This window comes from Loxodonta africana, chromosome 2 (assembly GCF_030014295.1).
Source record: "Loxodonta africana isolate mLoxAfr1 chromosome 2, mLoxAfr1.hap2, whole genome shotgun sequence".
NCBI lineage: Eukaryota > Metazoa > Chordata > Mammalia > Proboscidea > Elephantidae > Loxodonta > Loxodonta africana.
In genome coordinates this window covers 117,741,013-117,760,458 of record NC_087343.1, presented here as the reverse complement: position 1 = coordinate 117,760,458, position 19,446 = coordinate 117,741,013, and the positions used below count along the sequence as shown (strand labels likewise).

Here is a 19,446-nt window from a genome sequence, read left to right as displayed (position 1 = left end):
CTTACTTGCATTTTGTCCCTTCTTTTTTGATGTGTGCATCTAGTGCTATAAATTGACCTCTGAGGATTGCCTTTGCTACATACCAAAGGTTTTGGTATGATGTGTTTTCATTCTCGTTTGATTCCAGGAATTCTTTTATTCCCTCTCTGATTTCTTCTATTACCCAATGGTTTTTAAGCAGGGTGTTATTCAGTTTCCATGTAATTTTTTTTTTTTGCCCTACTCCTACTTTTCTTAATTTCTACTTCAATGACATTGTGGTCAGAAAAGATACTTCGAATTATCTCAGTGTTTTGGCTTTTGCTGAGGGTTGCTCTGTGGCCTAAGATGTGGTCTACTCTGGAGAACGTTCCATGTATGTTGGAAAAGAATGTGTAGCTTGCAGCTGTTGGGTGGAGTGTTCTATATATGTCTATGAGGTCAAGTTGGCTGATTGTGCCCTTTAGCCCTTTTGTATCTTTGTTGAGCTTCTTTCTAGGTGTTCTGTCCTTTTCCAAAAGTGGTGTGTTCAACTCTCCTACTATTATTGTGGAACTGTCAATTTCTCTTGTCAATGCTGTTACAGTTTGTATTTTAGAGCCCTCTCATTGGGTATGTAGATGTTTATTATGGTTAAGTCTTCATGATGGATTGTCCCTTTAATCATTACATAGTGCCCTTCTTTGTCTTTTTTGGTGGATTTTGTCTTAAGGTCTATTTTGTCTGAGATTAATATTGCCACTCACTCCTGCTCTTTTTTGGTAGCTGTTTGCTGGATATATATTTTTTCATCCTTTGATTTTTAATAAATTTACATCTTTGTTTCTAAGGTGTGTCTCTTGTAGGCAGCATATTGATGTGTCTTGTTTTTTTATCCATTCTGTCACTCTCTGTCCCTTTCTGGGTGCATTTAGGCCATTTACATTCACTGTAATTATTGATAGGTGTGAGTTTATTGCTGTCATTTTGTAGTTTTTTTTTTTTTTTTGTGGTGCTGATGTTTTCTTTCTCTTACTTTCCTGTTCTGAATTCCTTTTGTTTGTGATTCCATTTTCATTTCTTTTGATTTTGTAGATTTTGTTTTTAAAGAGACTTTACATTTTCTTTATATTTTGATGAGTAGGTTTGTTAACTTTCTTCGTGGTTATCCTGAAATTTACCCTATCTTCCTAGGTTTGAACCAGTCTATTATTACTTGGTATCGCCTTGCCTTCCTCTCCATTAGAAAGTTCTACCCCTACACTGTTTATTCCCTCTTTTATTTTTCTGACATTGTTGTCATTTACAGATAACCTCTCTGGTTCCCTGTTGTACTTCTTTTGGTTTTGGATAGTCCTTGAGAGTTAATTTCCTATGTTGGTATCTGGCTGGTACAATATTGAGTCCTAGATTCGGGCTGTGGTCTGATGTTTGTTCTCAAACTGAAGGACTCCCTTTAATAATTCTTGTAAGTTTGGTTTGGTTTTTACATATTCTCTTAATTTCTGTTTATCTGAAAATGTCCTAATTTCACCATCATATTTGAGCAAGGATTTTGCAGGATATATTAATCTTGGTTGGCAATTTTTTTCTTTCAAGGTTTTATATAGGTCCTCTCATTGTTTTTTTCTCATTGTATTCTTGTCTGCATGGCTTCTGCCCAATGATCAAAGCTTAGTCTTACTGTTTCTCTTCTGTATGTGCCTTTTTTCTTTTCTCGAGCTGCTCTCAGGATTTTTTTCTTTGTCTTTGGTTTTAGCAAGTGTGATTATGATATACCTTGCTGATTTTCTTTTGGGGTCTATCCTATACGGGGTTCACTGAGCTTCTTGGATGGTCAGCTTTTCATCTTTAACGATATTTGGGAAGTTTTCTATCAGCAATTCTTCAGTGATCCTCTCTGTGTCTTCCATTTTCTTCCCCTTTTCTGGAACTCCAAACACTTGTAAATTTTTGCTTTTGATTGTATCCCAGATAATTCTTAAGGTTTCTTCATTTTTTTTTCATTCTTTTTTGATTTTTCCTCAAGCAGAGTTGTATCCAAGTGTTTGTCTTCAATTTCGCTGATCCTGTCTTCCGTGGTTTCAAACCTGCTCCTCAGCCCTTCTATGACGGTGTCCATTTCTGAAATCTTGTTGTCTATCTTTTGGATTTTTAATTGTTGTTTTTGTGTGATTTCTAGTTGTGAATTTATTTCGGCATTTTGTTCCTGAATTCTTCCTTTTTTGTCTGTATTTTCTATGAATTTGTCAATTTCTTCCTCATTTTTGTCTCCTTTTTGCTTCAATTCTTGGATAGCTCTGAATACTAGAGATTTCAATTCCCGTCAGGTAGTTCTAGTGTCTTTTCTTCTACTGGAGGTCATCTGGTGTCTTATTTTTGACACCTACTGAAACAATCTTGTCCTGTTTTTTTAATATGTTTTGATATTGTCTGCTCTCTTCAGAAAATTCAGTAGTTATTTTCTTCATTTACTGATTGTAGATCTGTTTGTTTCATCCTGTTTTTTTGTTTTATTTGGTTATGCCTGAGCAGGCAGGCTGTGCATTCTTTGTTTGCTCGTCTGTGGTAACGATGCTTTTCACCTCCTTGTCCAATGGGCAGGTCCAGTTATTCAGCTATGGTGCAGCGGGGCAGGTCCAGTTATTCAGCTATGGTGCAGCGGGGCAGGTCCAGCTGAAGGAGAGGGGGTGGAATGGGTTGTTTGTGGCACATACTAGGGCCAACAGGGCAGGCCAGGAATCAGTGCTAAACAGGTTCCAGTAAGCCATGCCTGTCCTTCTTGGGGGTGTGATGTTCAGCACATGGTGCAGGTTGGCAGGAAGGAGAGGGAGGTTGTGATGGGTGGAGATAATATGGGTATACGGAGGAGGAGAGAGTGGAGAGAGAAACAGGAGCCAAAAGCAAACAAACAAAAAAGGGTGCTAAAGGAACTTGTCATTGGAGTGGAGAGATGAGAAACCAAGAAATGGAAAAAAACAAAAAGGAAAGGAAAAAAAAAAGTAACAAGGTAAAAATTTGAAGGAAAAAAAAAAAAAAGAAAAGCCCCCAGGGGTCCCACCAGTGCAGCTGCAAAGACCAGGGAATGACTCCCAGGCTGTGCAGTATATTCTGGTTAGAGGCAGTATAGATGCCACACAGTGCCAGGTATTCAGGAGACAGGAAGAGAAGGTAAATATAGAGAGACGAGAACTGAGAAATGAAGAAAGACAGAAAGGAAAAAAGAGAAAGAAAGAAAAGAAAAAAGGAATGCCCCTAAGGATTCCACTGAATGGGGAATTAGCTCCTAAGCTGTGCAGTGCCGCCCAGTCAGAAGGGGCTCCCAAGCTGCAGAAAGAAGAAGAAAATTAGCAAACAAATAAAATAGAACAGAATAAAGCAAAAAAAAAAAAAAAAAAAAATGCCCTGGAGATCCCACCAGTGTGGTGCTGTGGACCCAGAGAGTGGTTCCCCAGTGGAGCCGCCCTTCACAGCCTTACAAGAAGAAGCAAAGATGGCATACGAAGCCAGGTTTTCAAGAGAAGGGGGGAAGGTGGTGGGAGGCATGGAAGACACCAAAAGAAATGGAAAAAAGCGGCACCAGCAACTGACAAATGGCACTCAGGAAGCCGGCCAGTGGGGCAGGGTGAATCCAAGCGGCCTGGGGCAGAAACAGTTGCCTTCCAGCCAAGAGACTGCAACTGGCCGGAAGCAGAGAAGGCTGAGGGAGGGGGAAGAAGGGTGGGGGTTAGGAAAGCATACATCACTGGTTACTGGGTGTTCTGTCTTCTGGGAACTTCATGAAGCTGCTTTCCTGTACTCCCTGTCTGTAGATCTCCGATGTGGGTGGGGTGAATCCAAGTGGCAGGGACATTGCACTTCCCCGCTGGTGGAGTCACCGCCGCCACCCAGGAAGTGTGGTGGTAGAACAGCAGGGAGAGCACGGTGGGTGGGAAAGCGTGTATCGCTGGTTACCAGCTGCTGTGTCTCCGGCTGGGAGCTGCACGAAGCTGCTTTCCAGTACTCTCTGCCACAGATCTCTGAGGTGGGTGGAAAGAAACCAAGGAGCATGGACCCTGCACTTCCTGGCCAGCTGATGCACTGCTGCCAGCCAGGAAGCACGGAGGTAAAGCTGCGGAGAGAGGATGGGAGGTGGGAAAACATGCATCGCTGGTTACTAGGTGCTCTGCCTCCTGCTGGCAGCTCCTTGAAGCTGCTTTCTCATGCTCCCTGTCCTCTGATCTCCAACAGGAGTCCAAGATGGCGGATCCGTGCTGCGTTAGGTAATAAGGATCCTCTACACGTATCTCTCCTCACCCCTCGCTCTCTGTCTCTATCGGTTTCTTATTCCACTGGGTGCTTGGCTGAATTCTTTCTCTCTTCATTTGACACTTCGGGTTCCAGGAGTCATGTTTGTCTGTTTTACTGAGTTTTTCGGGTCTTTGCTGTGCAAGAACGGCGTGGCCCGGCACCATGTTGGCCAGAAGTCCATAAATTTCTTAACGATTTTTTGTACATCTTGAGAACTTCAGTTTGTTTGGTCTTTAGTTAATAAAGCAACTGTTGTCTAGCATTATGACTAGGTAGAATTACATGCTGGTAAGAGATTTTCTTTATCTTTCATTTTTGGTCTAATACTCTACTTCCTTTAATACCTTCTGGCTTCTTTGGACTTCTCTGCTTTTTGGGGGGGCTTCTTTAGTTCCCTTACTCTTCTTCTCTTTATTAGTAATCACTTTCTCTTTAGCACTTTATTATTATTATCCATTTAATATTCCAGGTTGTGCCTGTGACTTTTATTCATCCTCTCTCTTCTTATTTCAATGCATTTTTTATACTTTTATATTTTCAGTATCAAATATTCTTTCCTTATGCTCATATTATATAAAATGTGGCACAATATCAATAATACCTTTCAATCAATTAATTGTATTCACTGCAGTATTGTACTACACATCTCAACTAAGATTATCACCAGGTCTTTCTACTGATTCAGCATGTCATCATATAGCAGTAAATTTAAATATCATGTTGAGACTGCCTGTGCAGAATACTGTATCAGTCTGACATGATCTCTTATCATTTGTTTTAAATATCTGAATAAATATATAATAGAGTTGTTCCCTATAACAGTGTAAAGCATAGAAAATAAATCCCAATAAGCCCTTCTTGAAAATTATGTCTGATAATGCTACTGATTCAAAACCTGAAATTCAGAAAATCATATTTAATTTTCCTAACCATGACTAATTATACAAGAGAATTCATTGTGTGTGGCAGTGATATGGTGCAAGAAATTTAACTTCCTATTTTCCCTTTTTTCTTATTCTTTGCATCTTAGTGATTGGGCAAAAAAAATAAGAAATAAAAAAGCAAAGACCTTGAGGATAATAGGAGACAACTAAGGTTTAAAATGCACGATATTTAATGTCAACTTAATAACAGACCTTGTTAGAGGAAGTACAGGGTTTCTCTGGTAGACTCAAATGAGAACACTAAAAAATACAAGAGGTTTATTATGTTATGCATAATACCTACATTTCCCTATGCCAGTGATGGAAACCAAGTATTATAATACTGATATTATAATAAATGTACAATTTAAACCTAGATGAATTATCATTTTCTAAAACAAGCAAGGAAACAAATCTTATTTGCAAGTTTATTCCATATCAAAAGAAGCACATCTTTATTTTTCAATATTTTCATTTTCTAAATTCTAGTACAAAGTAATTCTAAACTTAAAATAAGATCCATGTCAAGAGACTGTAAGAAAAAAAATACTAATTTTAAGGATATATGAATTGAATAATTTAATAATTCTTGATGTCTAGAACAAATCAATGGGACCAAAATGTACTGAATTGTGATTTTATATAACATTTTTCCATGAGCATTACTAGCATGTAGTGGTTGATTCAGTGGCAGAATTCTTGCCTTCCATGTGGGAGACCAGGGATGGATTCTCAGCCAATACACCTCAAGCACAGACATAAGAGCTCTGTCAGTGGAGGCTTGCGTGTTACTAGAATGCTGAACAAATTTCAGCAGAGCTTCCAGGCTAAAACAGATTAGAAAAAAACGTCTGGTGATCTAGCTCTGAAAAATCAGCCAGTAAAAACCGTATGGCTCACAGTGGTCTGATCCCATTGTGCATGAGGTCCTCATAAGTCAAGGGGCTACTCAACAGCAGCTAACAACAACAATACACTCCACAAATCAGTGATACATCCAGCATTCATAGGGGGCTGTAAAATGGAACAAGTGTTTTGCTCAACCACTTACTGTAGACTATGCAGTAAAAAGATGGCTCTGAAGATGGCCGTGGATAAGGGACATTTTTCTTGACATGTATAGAACAGATCTCATTAAATATAATGTGGTTTGAAAGAGATCCAAATGAAATGGAACTCAATATTGTCAGTAGGCTGCCAGTTTATGCAATTAATTGCATCTCGCACCTCTAGCCCTGGCTTCTGAGGCAGCCTCTCAGACGTAGTTGTTCATACAAAATTATAACTGCCTGAAGCCTAAGAAGATGATGGATGTGGAGTTGGTCTCAGTACTGAGGCAGTAATGATAGGTTGGCTCTTTTAGTAGACTGAAGGAAAGAGTACACACTTGGAGCTGATGAAGCATATTAAAGACTACCTTGATCATAGCAATAAATATTAAACATCTGCCATCAGATATGATACTCAGTTAAAGCCATATTCATCTAAAAGTGAATTATCTTACATTCTTCCTTCTTTCAAGACTGTTAATCTAAGTTCCAAAAGACTTTCTTTAAAGGTAGTGGTACATTTTAATCACTCTTAAAAATGCTGAGGCAAATAGCTATAACAAGTGTCAAGTGAAAATATCATTATGATTAATTCCAACTTCATTTCCCTAAGCATTATTTTATCTAAAAATATGCTTTGATGTACTAAGTTCCGTATGTTCATTTGAATAAAGAAATAATGATTCATAGTTACTGATTTTTTAAGGTTTTAACTTAAATATGCTTCCACATGAAAATAAATGAATTTAGACTCCTACCTCAGGCCGTATACAAAAATTAACTCAAATGGATCAAAGACCTAAATGCAAGAGCTAAAAACTATTCTTAGGTGGGGACATAGTTGAAAATCTGCATGACTCTGAATAAGATAGTTTTTTAGATGTGACATCAAAAGCACACCCAAAGAAAAAAATAAAGTTGGACTTCAAAATTAAAAACTTCTGTGTGTCAATGGACATCAGCAAGAAAGTGAAAAAACAACACGCAAAATGGGAGAAAATATTCAATAAGAGTCTAGCATCCAGAATATGTAAAGAACTCTTGTTGCTGTTAGCTGCCATTGAGTCGGCCCCTAGCACATGGCAACCCTGTGAACAACGGATTGAAAAGCTGCCAGGTCCTGTGCCATCCCCATGATTGCTTGTGGATCACACCATTGTGACCCATAGGGTTTTCACTGACTGATTTTCAGAAGCAGATTGCTGGCCTTTCTTCCCAGTGTCTTGTTCGGGACACTCCATTGAAACTTGTTCAGGATCATAGCAATGCACAAGCTTCCACTGACAGATGGGTGTTAACTGTACATGACACTTACTGTTCAGGGTTCAAACTAGAGTCTCCTGCATGGAAGGCAAGAATTTTACCACTGAACCACCAATGCCCTCATGAACTCTTACAACTCAACAATAAAAAGACAAACCTATTAATAATTGGAAAAGGATTTGAATAGACATTTCTCCAAAGAACAAACAAAAATGTCTAATAAAAAAAAGATTTTTTTTTTTTAAGCACATAAAAATACGCTCACCATCATTAGTCATTAAGAAAATGAAAATAAAGTCCACAATGTGATACTACTTCGGTTAGGATGTTTATAATAATGATAATAATAATAAAATTCAATAATGAGTGCTGGTGAATATCTGGATAAACTGTAATCCTAATACATTGTTGGTGTGAAAGTAAAGTGGTGCAGCCACTGTGAAACAGTTTGGCAGTTTCTCAAAAAGCTAAACATAGAATTACTATGTTTTTGTTTTTGTTAGGTGCCACTGAGTCAATTCCAGCCCAACAACTCCACTTCCATACCACTCCCAAGAGAATTAAAAACATACATTCATGTAAAAACTTGTACATGAATTTCATAGCAGCATTATTCATAACACCTAAAAATGGGAACCAACCCAAATGTTAATGAATGGATAAATAAAATGTGGCATATCCATATAGTAGAATACTATTTGGCCATAAAAATAATGAAGTACATGCTACAACATAGGCAAAGGTTGACAGCATTACTAAAATAAAGACCACAGACTTTATGATTCCACTTACATGAAATGTCCAGAATAGGCACGTCTATATACACAGAAAGTAGTGATTCCTAAGAGGTGAGTGGATGGGGGAACTGAGACTAACGCTAATAGATAAGGGGTGTTTTTATTTTGAGGGGGAGGATGAAAATGTTCTGGAATTAGTGGTGATGGTTGCATCACATAGTGAATATATTAAAACCACTAAGTGCACACTTTAAAATGGTAAATTTTATCTTATGTGAAGTAAATCTCAATTTAAAAAACATAAAAATGCTTTACTATGCCAATTCAGCAAATTGTCTACAGCTTTTTTCAAGAAAAATCATTTATAATAATTAAAAATTTTTTCTTCCTCTATTTTAACTTAACCAAACTAGCACATTCCAAAAACTACTATATTATACCAGAAGAGAGTTTTTAAATTGTGATTAAGTAGTGTTCAAATTGTTATGCATTTTAGATTATCATGCTTAACACCTGAAATCTTCATATTTATATTAATACTTAAGACCTCAGTTACCTTCTTAATACCCTAACACCTTAGAGGAATAGCTCCATTCATTTGTTCATAGTGTATGACAACTTTTTAGTTCACGAGATTTCTAAATGAACCAGGAAATACTACAGGACATTTAACTGATGAAGATAATGACTGCCTTCATTGTAAAAATACAGATAAAGTTGTGATCGACTGGGCCTTGAGGGAGTGAATATTCTCTAGAATCCTCAATTACAAGGGAATATTTTCTTAGAAGAAATGGCCATTTCATAATTTCAAGAATGTTGAGAAGCTTTAAAAAAAAAGATTACACTGTATATATGAATGAGGTACATGCTTTGTGGGAAAGGCGCTTCATTTTAGGTAAAAGGCAAAAGCAGTTTTTGAACAACAAACTTTTGCCTATAATAATTAGTGTCAATTTAAAAATTTTATTTAAGAACGAGGTAAAGACCATTTTCAAGTGGAGAAAATAACATAAAATAACTTCAGAGATTAAAAGGTTATGTTTTATATATCACCAACTCATTAAGATTCTTCATATTATACCTAACATACACTAAGGGTATAGTCAAGCCTATATAATCTCATAATGAGCTAACTGAATTTCCCAGGTAAATCAGCGTATATTAGAAGAGAAAATCTTTCCCATTCTCTTATCAAATTTGAGTCATCAAATCAGACCCTGGCTAAAGCCAAAAGCCAAAGTTTCCCTAAAAATGAACTTTATAGTAAGGTATGTCACATGAAGTCTATGAAGCCACTGTTGTACTCATAGTGACATTTCTTGAGGGCACAGAGTGCTTAGGAATCCTTGGTAGTAAGGAAATAATAAACAAACAAACAAACAAACATGGAGAATGTCATTCCATTTCCACAATTGTAGAACTCTTATTTTTTCTGTCACAAGCTCTGTTTTTGAAGCTTCAAATCCCACTCTCCTACCCTTTACATCAAAGAATAAACCTGAAGGAAGCCTTGCATATGTTATAATGGACTCTGGTTCTCAAGAATTTAAAACCTTTTACTTAGGTCAAGCTTGAGCTTAACAGTAAAAGAAGAAAAACACAGGAGGCATCTTTCACAAATTAGCTTACCAATAAACTGCAACTAGTTGCTAGCACACAAATTGAAAAAAAGGTAAGCTAATTGCACAGTAACTTAGCTATGTTATGTGTTTCCTTGGTCCATTTTAATATTAAATAATTTTAGGATGGGTTAACTGAAGTCTTTGCATATTTCTTTCAAGAATTGATTTTCATTCTCTGAAAATAGTTTGGAATATTTCTTTTCAACAGCTCTTTTTGTTTTTCGTTTCTAAAAAACAATTTTCAAACATTCCATGAATCATTTTTTCTTTATCTTCTAATAAAATTTATCAAAAAGTATTTTCATGTAGACTGTATAATTTCTCATAAATTCTAAATCAAGCTTTCCAGGCTTTACTTCAAATATCAAATCATAATAAATCAAGTCCTTTGAACTATTATTTATCTGTAAAATTATAAATCATTAACCTTCATCTTAAAAAAACAAGAGTAGGAGATGGCTCTTGGCAGAGACTTACTCTGTCAAATAGCTATTGCCTATAATTATTTTTATTTTCATTTGCTTTATTGGCACATGAAAAGGTCTGCATTAATTCCCAGCTCTATCTTTATTTCCACAGAACAATTTTGTAAATTGGCAGTGACAATAACAGTATCGAAAGCCAACATATAAACAGAAAATCTCTTTAATATTATGTATATATATTTTTTTTTGTTTTAGATGTCTATAAAAACCAAAATAAATAAACAAATAAAACCCATTGTCTTTGAGTTGATTTCAACTCGTAGTGACCCTATACAACAAAGTAGAATTGCCCCATAGGTTTTTAAGGAGAGGTTGGTGGGTTCAAACAGTTGACCTCTTCCTTAGTAGCCAAACTCAGTCATTCTTTTTAACCTACATTACGCTTTGTCTAAACTGTGGAAAAAAGATAGTTGCTTACATGGAAAAAATATGGGAATGTGTTGTTGTTGCTGTTGTTAGGTGACACAAAGTCAGTTCTGACTCACAGCGACCCTGTGTACCACAGAAAGAAAACACTGCCCACTCCTGAGCCATGCTCATAATCGTTTTTATACTTGAGCTCATTGTTGCAGCCACTGTTTCAATCCATCTCCTTGAGGGTCTTCCTCTTTTTCATGAGCCTCTACTTTACCAAGCATGATCTGCTTCTCCAGGGACTCATTCTTCTTGATTACATGTCCAAAGTATGTAAGATGCAGTCTCACTATCCTTGCTTCTAGGGAGCATTCTGGTTATACTTCTTCCAAGACAGATTTGTTCATCCTTTTAGCAGTTCATGGTTTACTCAATATTCTTCAAATTCAAAGGTGTCAATTCTTCTTCAGTCTTCCTTATTCATTGTCCAGCTTTTCCATGCATAGCTTCCAGCATCACAGCAACACACAAGCCCCCACAGTATAACAAACTGGCAGACATGTGGTGGTGGGAATGTGCATAACATCTTAAAAAGAAATTATGGGGGTAAATTCAAAATGTGTATGGATATTTATATATTTTTTGTAATTTTTATTGTGCTTTAAGTGAAAGTTTACAAATCAAGTCAGTCTCTCATACAAAAATTTATATACGCCTTGCTATATACTCTTAATTGCTCTCCCCCTAATGAGACAGCACACTCCTTCCCTCCACTCTCTCCTTTTGTGTCCATTTTGCCAGCTTCTAACTCCCTCTGCCCTCTCATCTCCCCTCCAGATAGGAGATGCCAATATAGTCTCAAGTGTCAACTTGATCCAAGAAGCTCAGTCTTCACCAGCATCTTTTTCTATCCCATTTTCCAGTCCAATCCCTGTCTGAAGAGCTAGTTTTAGGAATGGTTCCTGTCCTGGGCTAACAGAAGGCCTGGGGGCCATGACCACTGGGGTCCTTTTAGTCTCAGTCAGACCATTAAGTCTGGTCATTTTACAAGAATTTGGGGTCTGCATCCCACTGCTTTCCTGCTTCCTCAGGGGTTCTCTGTTGCGTTCCCTGTCAGGGCAGTCATTGGTTGTAGCCAGGCACCATCTAGTTCTTCTGGTCTCAGGCTGATGTAGTCTCTAGTTTATGTGGCCCTTTCTGTCTCTTGGGCTTGGAATTACCTTGTGTCCTTGGTGTTCTTCATTTACCTTTGGTCCAGGTGGGTTGAGACCAATTGATGCATCTTAGATGGCCGCTTGCTAGCTTTTAAGACCCCAGATGCTGCTCTCCAAAGTAGGATGCAGAATGTTTTCTTAATAGGTGAATGGATATTTAAATAATTCATGGTTAGGAAATACTTTATTCTTCTAAGTAAGGCTGGGCCACATTATCTTAAAGAGCTAAGTTTTGAAAGGAGAAGCGACACTAAGATTTGTTATTATTATGTAGAAACTTGGAACAATGGGGGAAAAGCATGGTTAATTCAGACTGCATATTGTTTTGACCATCATTCAAAAAGATATCACTGTAAAGCTCTATTGTGCATGAAGCATGACTAGAATTAAAAAGTTAAAATTTAGTAAAAGGTAAGGAAGTAAGGAAAACAATTTCACTATCTAAATGGGATAAGAGTATTTTATACTTGCTTAGTCATTAGCTGCTATTACCATGGAAAATTAATATTCTACTCATTACTGTGATATGCCAAACCCAAATTTCTATGATTAATCTAGCAAACAGATTTCATTTTTACAATTAAAATGTTGTAGAACAATGAATACATCTATAAACTCATAATTATTAAAATACATATACAGTAATCCCTGGAGCCCTGGTAGTGCAAATGGTTAAGAGCTCGGCTACTAACCAAAAGGTCAGCAGTTCGAATCCACCAGCCACTCCTTGGAAACCCTATGGGGAAGTTTCACTCTGTACTATAGGGTCACAATGGGTAGGAATTGACTCTAGAACAACAGGTTTATAATAATCCCTATTATAAAAATACTTCACTAGAAAGGAAAATTGTTTACACCATTCTTCTAATAAGGCCCAAAATACCTTGACTGTTTCCTGTAATTATGCATGTGTGGTATAGGAAGTGTATAATACACATTTATTTGTCATCCTTATATCAATGTTAATGGGGTCTTACTACATGTATATGTACACAGGTTCATAAGCATACAAAAAGTTAAACTATGCACTTACTTTCTAGTTGTGAAAACAAAATTATATGTAACATTCCTGGGAATGTCAGAAAAAAGATAGAAAATAAACATTTTCAGTAGAACATAAAGTTAATCCTACTTACTGTTGAAGTGCCCAATGCAGATTTTGGAGATCTAATTATTCCAGCAATTGAATGACGAAGAGACTCAAATTTGGATAGCTTCTCCTTTCTTTCCTGGAGGGATTTAGAAACAAGCTTTCAACAATAGCAAACTACCTAGTATATACACAGTTATCCTGGATATTTAAGTATTTACCCACAGATTATCCATCATCTCTTTTAACTACATAAAATGTAAACCTTGATGTTAAGGATCACAACCAAGTGCATATAAACTCCATAGCATTTTAGTTTTTCTAAACCCTCAATCAGGAGGCCTGGTGTCACAGTGGTTAAGTGTTCAGCTGCTTGGCAATTCAAATCCACCAGGCACTGCTTGGAAACCCTACAGGGCAGTTCTACTCTGTCCCATAGGGTTGCTATGAGTTGGAATCAACTCGAAACCCTTAATAAATGCCTTGATTTGGGGAAAAGAGGGGAGTAGAAAAATTCATGAGATGGGAGAAAGTAAGAAAACCAAGTATTAGAACATACAGGAAAAAAAAAATGACACAAGTTAGAATGAAACAATCTAACAGAGATTTCAGATAGAACTATAGTTACGAGGGATTTTCAAGAGAGAAACAATTAAGAGGGGAAAACAGGAATAGAATTACACAGAACATATTTTTTAAATGTGAATTCCCCTTAAGTACCTAGGAAGTTCACATGATGATGATAATGGAGTGGGCAGTAAAAATAAGGAAGTACTGGAAGAACTACCATTAAGAAAGTCAATTCATGCATCAATTGGTCTCAAACCACTTGGAGCAAAAGAAAATGAAGAACACCAAAGACACAAGGAAAATATTGGCCCATGAGACAAAAAGGCCACATAACCAGAGACTCCATCAGCCTGAGACCAGAAGAACTAGATGGTGCATGGCTACCACCAATGACCATCCTGACAGGGAACACAACAGAGAGTCCCTGACAAAGCAGGAGAAAAGTATGGAGCAGAAGTCAAATTCACATAAAAAGACCAGACTTACTGGTCTGACTGAGACTGGAGGAACCCCCCAAGCCCTGGCCCCCAGACACTCTGTTAACCCAGAACTGAAACCATTCCTGAAGCCCACTCTTCAGACAGATCAGGCTGGAGTATAAAACACAAAATAATGCTCATGAAGAGTGTGCTGCTTAGTTCAAGGAGATACATGAGACCAAATGGGCAGCTTCTGTCTAAAGAAAGGATGAGAAGGCAGGAAAGGACAGGAGCTGGTGGGAGGGACATGGGAAACCCAGGGTGGAAATGGGGAGTATGCTATCACGTTTTAGGAATTCCAACTAGTGTCACATAACAATATGTGTATAAATTTCGGTATGAGAAATTAACTTGAGGTATAAACTTTCACCAAAAGCACAATTAAAAAAAAAAAAAAGAATCCAGATTGCTGCTGGGTATAAGGTTTATATTTCAAAATATTGTATATAACAATTGAAAGAAATTTCACCTTAAAACTTTTAATTTTAAATCCATGTTGCAAATGCAAGTGAATGGGGAAAGATGAAAGAAGAGAAAGCAATGAGCACAACTAAGTGTTCTGGAATTCCCAATCCTCAAAACGTTATCCAAAATTTATTATGATCCACACAGTCAAATGTCTTTGCATAGCCAATAATACAGAGGTAAACATCTTTCTGGTATTCTCTGCTTTCAGCCATGATCCATCTGACATCAGCAATGATATCCCTGGTTCCAGGTCCTCTTCTGAATCCGCTTGATTTTCTGGCAATTTCCTGTTGATATACTGCTGCAGCCACTTTTGAATGATCTTATCTTCAGCATAATTTTACTTGCATGTGATATTAATATTATTTGATAATTTTTACATTTGGTTGGATCACTTTTCTTGGGAATAGGCATAAATATACATCTCTTCTAGTATGTTGGCCAGGCGGCTGTCTTCTAAATTTCTTGGCATAGAAGACTGAGCACTTACAGTGCTGCATCTGTTTGTTGGAACATCTCGGTTGGTATTCCCATCAATTCCCTGTGCCTTGTTTTTCACCAGTGCCTTCAGTGCAGCCTGAACTTCTTCCTTCAGTACCATTGGTTCCTGCTCATATGGTACCTCCTGAAATGGATGAACATTGACCAATTCTTTTTGGTACAGTGATTCTTTATATTCCTTCCATCTTCTTTTGATGCTTCCGGCATCGTTTAATATTTTCCCCCATTGAATCCTTCAATATTACAACTCAAAGCTTCAATTTTTTCTTAAGTTCTTTCAGCTTAAGAAATGCTGAATATGTTCTTCCCTTTTGGTTTTCTATCTCCAGGTCTTTGCACATGTTATTACAATACTTTGTCTTCTTGAACTGCCCTTTGAAATCTTCCATTCAGCTCTTTTACTTCATCATTTCTTCCTTTTGCTTTAGCTACTCGACATTCAAGAGCAAGTTTCAGAGTGTCTTCTGACACCCACATGTCTGTCAGTTTGTCATACTGTGGAGGCTTGAATGTTACTGTGATGCTGGAAGCTATGCCACCGGTATTCAAATACTAGTGGGGTCACCCACGGCGGACAGATTTCAGCTGAGCTTCCAGACTAAGACACACTATGAAGAAGGACCCAGTGATCTACTTCTGAAAACCTTATGAATAGCAGAAGAATATTGTCTGACATAGTGCTGGAACATAAGCCCCTTAGTTTGGAAGGCACTCAAAAGATGACTGGGTAAGAGCTCCCTCCTTAAAGTAGAGTCGACCTTAATGACGTGGATGGAATCAAGCTTTCGGGACCTTCATTTATTGATGTGGCATGACTCAAAATGAGAAGAAACAGCTGCAAACATCCATTAATCATTGGAAAATGGAATGTACAAAGCATAAATCTAGGGAATTTGGAAATCGTCAAAAATGAAAATGGAATGCATAAACATCAATATCCTAGGCATTAGTGAGCTGGAATGGACTAGTATTGGCCATTTTGAATTGGAAAATCCTATGATCTACTATGTTGGGAATGACAACTCCCATCAGAAGTGATCCTCAATCATACGTGTCAGTGGAAAACAACAAAAGTAGGCCACAAACAACATTCTTTGTTTCCAAACCTAAAGTATGTCTATATACAAAGTAAACATAGACATTCTTGGCTATATGCTGCCTGATAAACACTATAGTTTCTGAAATTTAGTATCTGCCTCTCTATTTGCCTATTCCCACTTTATTTACTTTTTATTATAGTAGTTGCCAGTGCTAATAGTTCTGATTATTCTACAAATATGAATATTAATAATTTAAAATAATCTTAGAATAACTTAATAGGAAAGACGATCTCAGCTTCTTTTTGTTTTTTTTTTTAAATTGTGCTTTAGGTGAATGTTTACTACTAAAGTTAATTTCCTATTCAAAAATTTATACATGTATTGTTTTGTGACATTGGTTGCAATCTCAACAGTGTGACAGCACACTCCCCCTTTCCACTCTAGGTTCCTTGTGTCCGTTCATCCAGGTCCCATCCCTTCCTGTTTTCTTGTCCTGCTTTTGGACAGGAGCTGCCCATTTGTTCTCGTATGTTTGCTAGAACTGAGAATTACGTTCCTCACATGTGTTATTTTTTGTTTTACGTGTCTGTCTAATCTTTGTCTAAAAAGTGGGCTTCAGGAATGGTTTCAGTTCTGGGCTAGCAGAGTGTTCGGGGGCCATAGTTTCGGGGCTTCATCCAGTCTGTCAGACCATTAAGATTGGTCCTCTTTGTGAATTTGAATTCTGTTCTACATTTTTCTCCTGCTCTGTCTGGGGCTCTCTGTTGTGATCCCTGTCAGATCAGTCATTTGTGGTAGCTGGGCACCATGTCATTTTTCTTGTCTCAGGGTGATGGAGTCTCTGGTTCATACGGTCCTTTAGTCCTATGGGCTAATATTTTTCTTGTGTCTTTGGTTTTATTCATTCTCCTTTATCTCAGGTGGGATGGGACCAATAGATGGCCGCTCACAGACTTTTAAGACTCCAGATGCTACTCACCAAAGTGGGATGGTGGAAAATTTTCTTTATAAACTACATTATGTCAGTTGACCTAGATGCTACCTGAGTCTATGGTCCCCAGGCCCCAGCCCCAGCTAATCAGTCCCTTAAAGTGTTTGGATGTGTCTAGGAAACATCTATGCTTTTGCTTTGATCCAGTTGTGCTGACTTCCTCTATACTGTATGTTGCCCTTCCCTTCAGTAAAGTTGACACTTCCCTACTATCTAGTTAGTGACTCTCCCCCCAACCCACATAACCATCAAAGAATGCTTTTTTCTGTGTGTAAGCCTTTTCTTGAGTTCTTATAATGGTGGTCTCATACAATATTCACCCTTTTGCAACTAATTTACTTCACTCAGCATAATGCCTTCCAGATTCATCCATGTTGTGAGATGTTTCACAGATTCGTCATTGTTCTTCATTGTTGCATTATATTCCATTGTGTGTATGTACCATAATTTGTTTATCCATTCATCTGCTGATGGCCATTTAGGTTGTTTCCATCTTTTTGCTATTATGAATAGTGCTGCAATGAACATAGGTGTGCATATGTCTATCATGTGATGGAAAAGGAAATCACCATATCAATACCTTTTATAATAGCCCCCAAGAAGATAAAGTACTTAGGAATAAATCTAACCAGGAACATAAAAGACCTATACAAAAAAAAAAAAAAAAAAAACTACAAAACAGTACTGCAAGAAACCAAAAGAGACCTATATAAAGGGAAAAACATACCATGATCATGGATGAAAAGACAACACTGTGAAATATCAATTCTACCCAAAGCAATCTACAGATACAATGCAATCCAGATCCAAATTCCAAGAGCATTTTTTAACGAGATGGAGAAACAAACCACCAACTTCATATGAAAAGGGAAGAGGCCCCAGATAAGTAAAGAATTACTGACAAAGAAGAACAAAGTGAGAGGCCTCACACTACCTGATTTTAGAACTTATAACAGCCATGGTATTATTAGCCATGGTAGTCAAAACAGCCTGGTACTGGTACAACAACAGATACATAGACTAATGGAACAGAATTGAGAACCCAGATGTAAATCCATCTATCTATGAGTGGCTGATACTTGACAAAGGGCCAAAGTCCACTATAAGGGGAAAAGACAGCCTCTTTAACAAATGGTTCTGGCATAACTGCATATCCATCTGCAAAAAAATGATACAATCCTACCTCACACCATACACAAAAACTAACTCAAGATGGATCAAAGACCTAAATATAAAATCTAAAACAATAAAGATCATGGAAGAAAAAACAGGGACAAAGCTAGGTACACTAGTACGTGGCATAAATAGTATACAAACCATAACTAACAATACACAAGCACCAGAAGAGAAACTAGATAACTGGGAGCTCCTAAAAACCAAACACTTACGCTCAACAAAAGACTTCACCAAAAGAGTAAAAAGAAAACCTACAGATTGGGAAAAAAATTTTGGCTATAATATATAAGGGTCTAATCTCTAAAATTTATAAGATACTGCAACACCTCAAGAACAAAAAGACAAATAATCCAATTAAAAACGAGCAAAGGATATGAGCAGACGCCTCACCAAAGAAGACATTTAGGCAGCTAACAGACATATGAGAAAATGCTCGAGATCATTAGCCATTAGAGAAAAGCAAATCAAAAGTACACTGAGATACCATCTCACCCACGACAATATAGGCAGTAATTCAAAAAACACAAAATGTCACAAACGTTGGAGAAGTTGTGGAGGGACTGGAACTTTTATGCACTGCTGGTGGGAATGTAAAATGGTACAATGGATTTGGAAAATGATATGGTACTTCCTTAAAAAGTTAGAAAGATTTGATCTAGCAGTCCCACTCCTAGGAATATACCCTAGAGAAATAAGAGCTGTCATCCATGTTCATCAGCTTCTTCTTATCACATCATTGTCATTATCATCACTCATATGACTATCTTGCTTACAATGCTGTGGAAATCACTACATATACATCAATTTGATCATCTATAAAAATGAAGAAAAATACAACCCATCTTAATATAGTACTTACAGGTAAATTACTATAACTGATAAAAGTTAACACTTTAAAAGTATGTGAATATTTAATAAAATTTCATTTTAGAACCTAAGTATTACTACCATACAAATGATCACCACCTTAGAATGTGAGCATGTATTCTAGAGCTTTAGTTCTAGTTACATGTAGCTCAAATTTTACTTTTCAGTAAAATCATACTGAAATCACTGTAACTGAAAGAAGGACAGCTTTGAAGTACTAAAGGAGTATAGTGATCTTTCTTTAAAGCATGTCCATCTTCAGCTCAGTTACTTCCAAAAACAAAAACAAAAAGTAACACACTATCCCTGGTACTTGAAAAGTCTGCCAAAATAAAAAAGTTTAGGAAGGTAAAAACTGACAAAAGG

The 19,446-nt window shown here is 37.1% G+C and overlaps 1 protein-coding gene across 11 annotated transcripts in view; it reads right to left on the bottom strand.

Annotated features, from left to right (window-relative positions):
• FER (FER tyrosine kinase) overlaps window positions 1-19,446 on the bottom strand; it is a 470,096-nt gene that overhangs the window by 256,750 nt on the left and 193,900 nt on the right. For 9 of the 11 annotated variants that reach the window (XM_023547996.2, XM_003405006.4, XM_064274743.1 and 6 more), the window contains one exon: window positions 13,035-13,127. In XM_023547996.2, coding sequence (XP_023403764.1) covers window positions 13,035-13,127 — 93 coding nt within the window. Of the gene's footprint in view, window positions 1-5,357; window positions 5,433-10,582; window positions 11,271-13,034; window positions 13,128-19,446 lie in introns of those variants that run through there. The other 2 variants (XM_064274769.1, XM_064274759.1) reach the window with 2 other exon arrangements.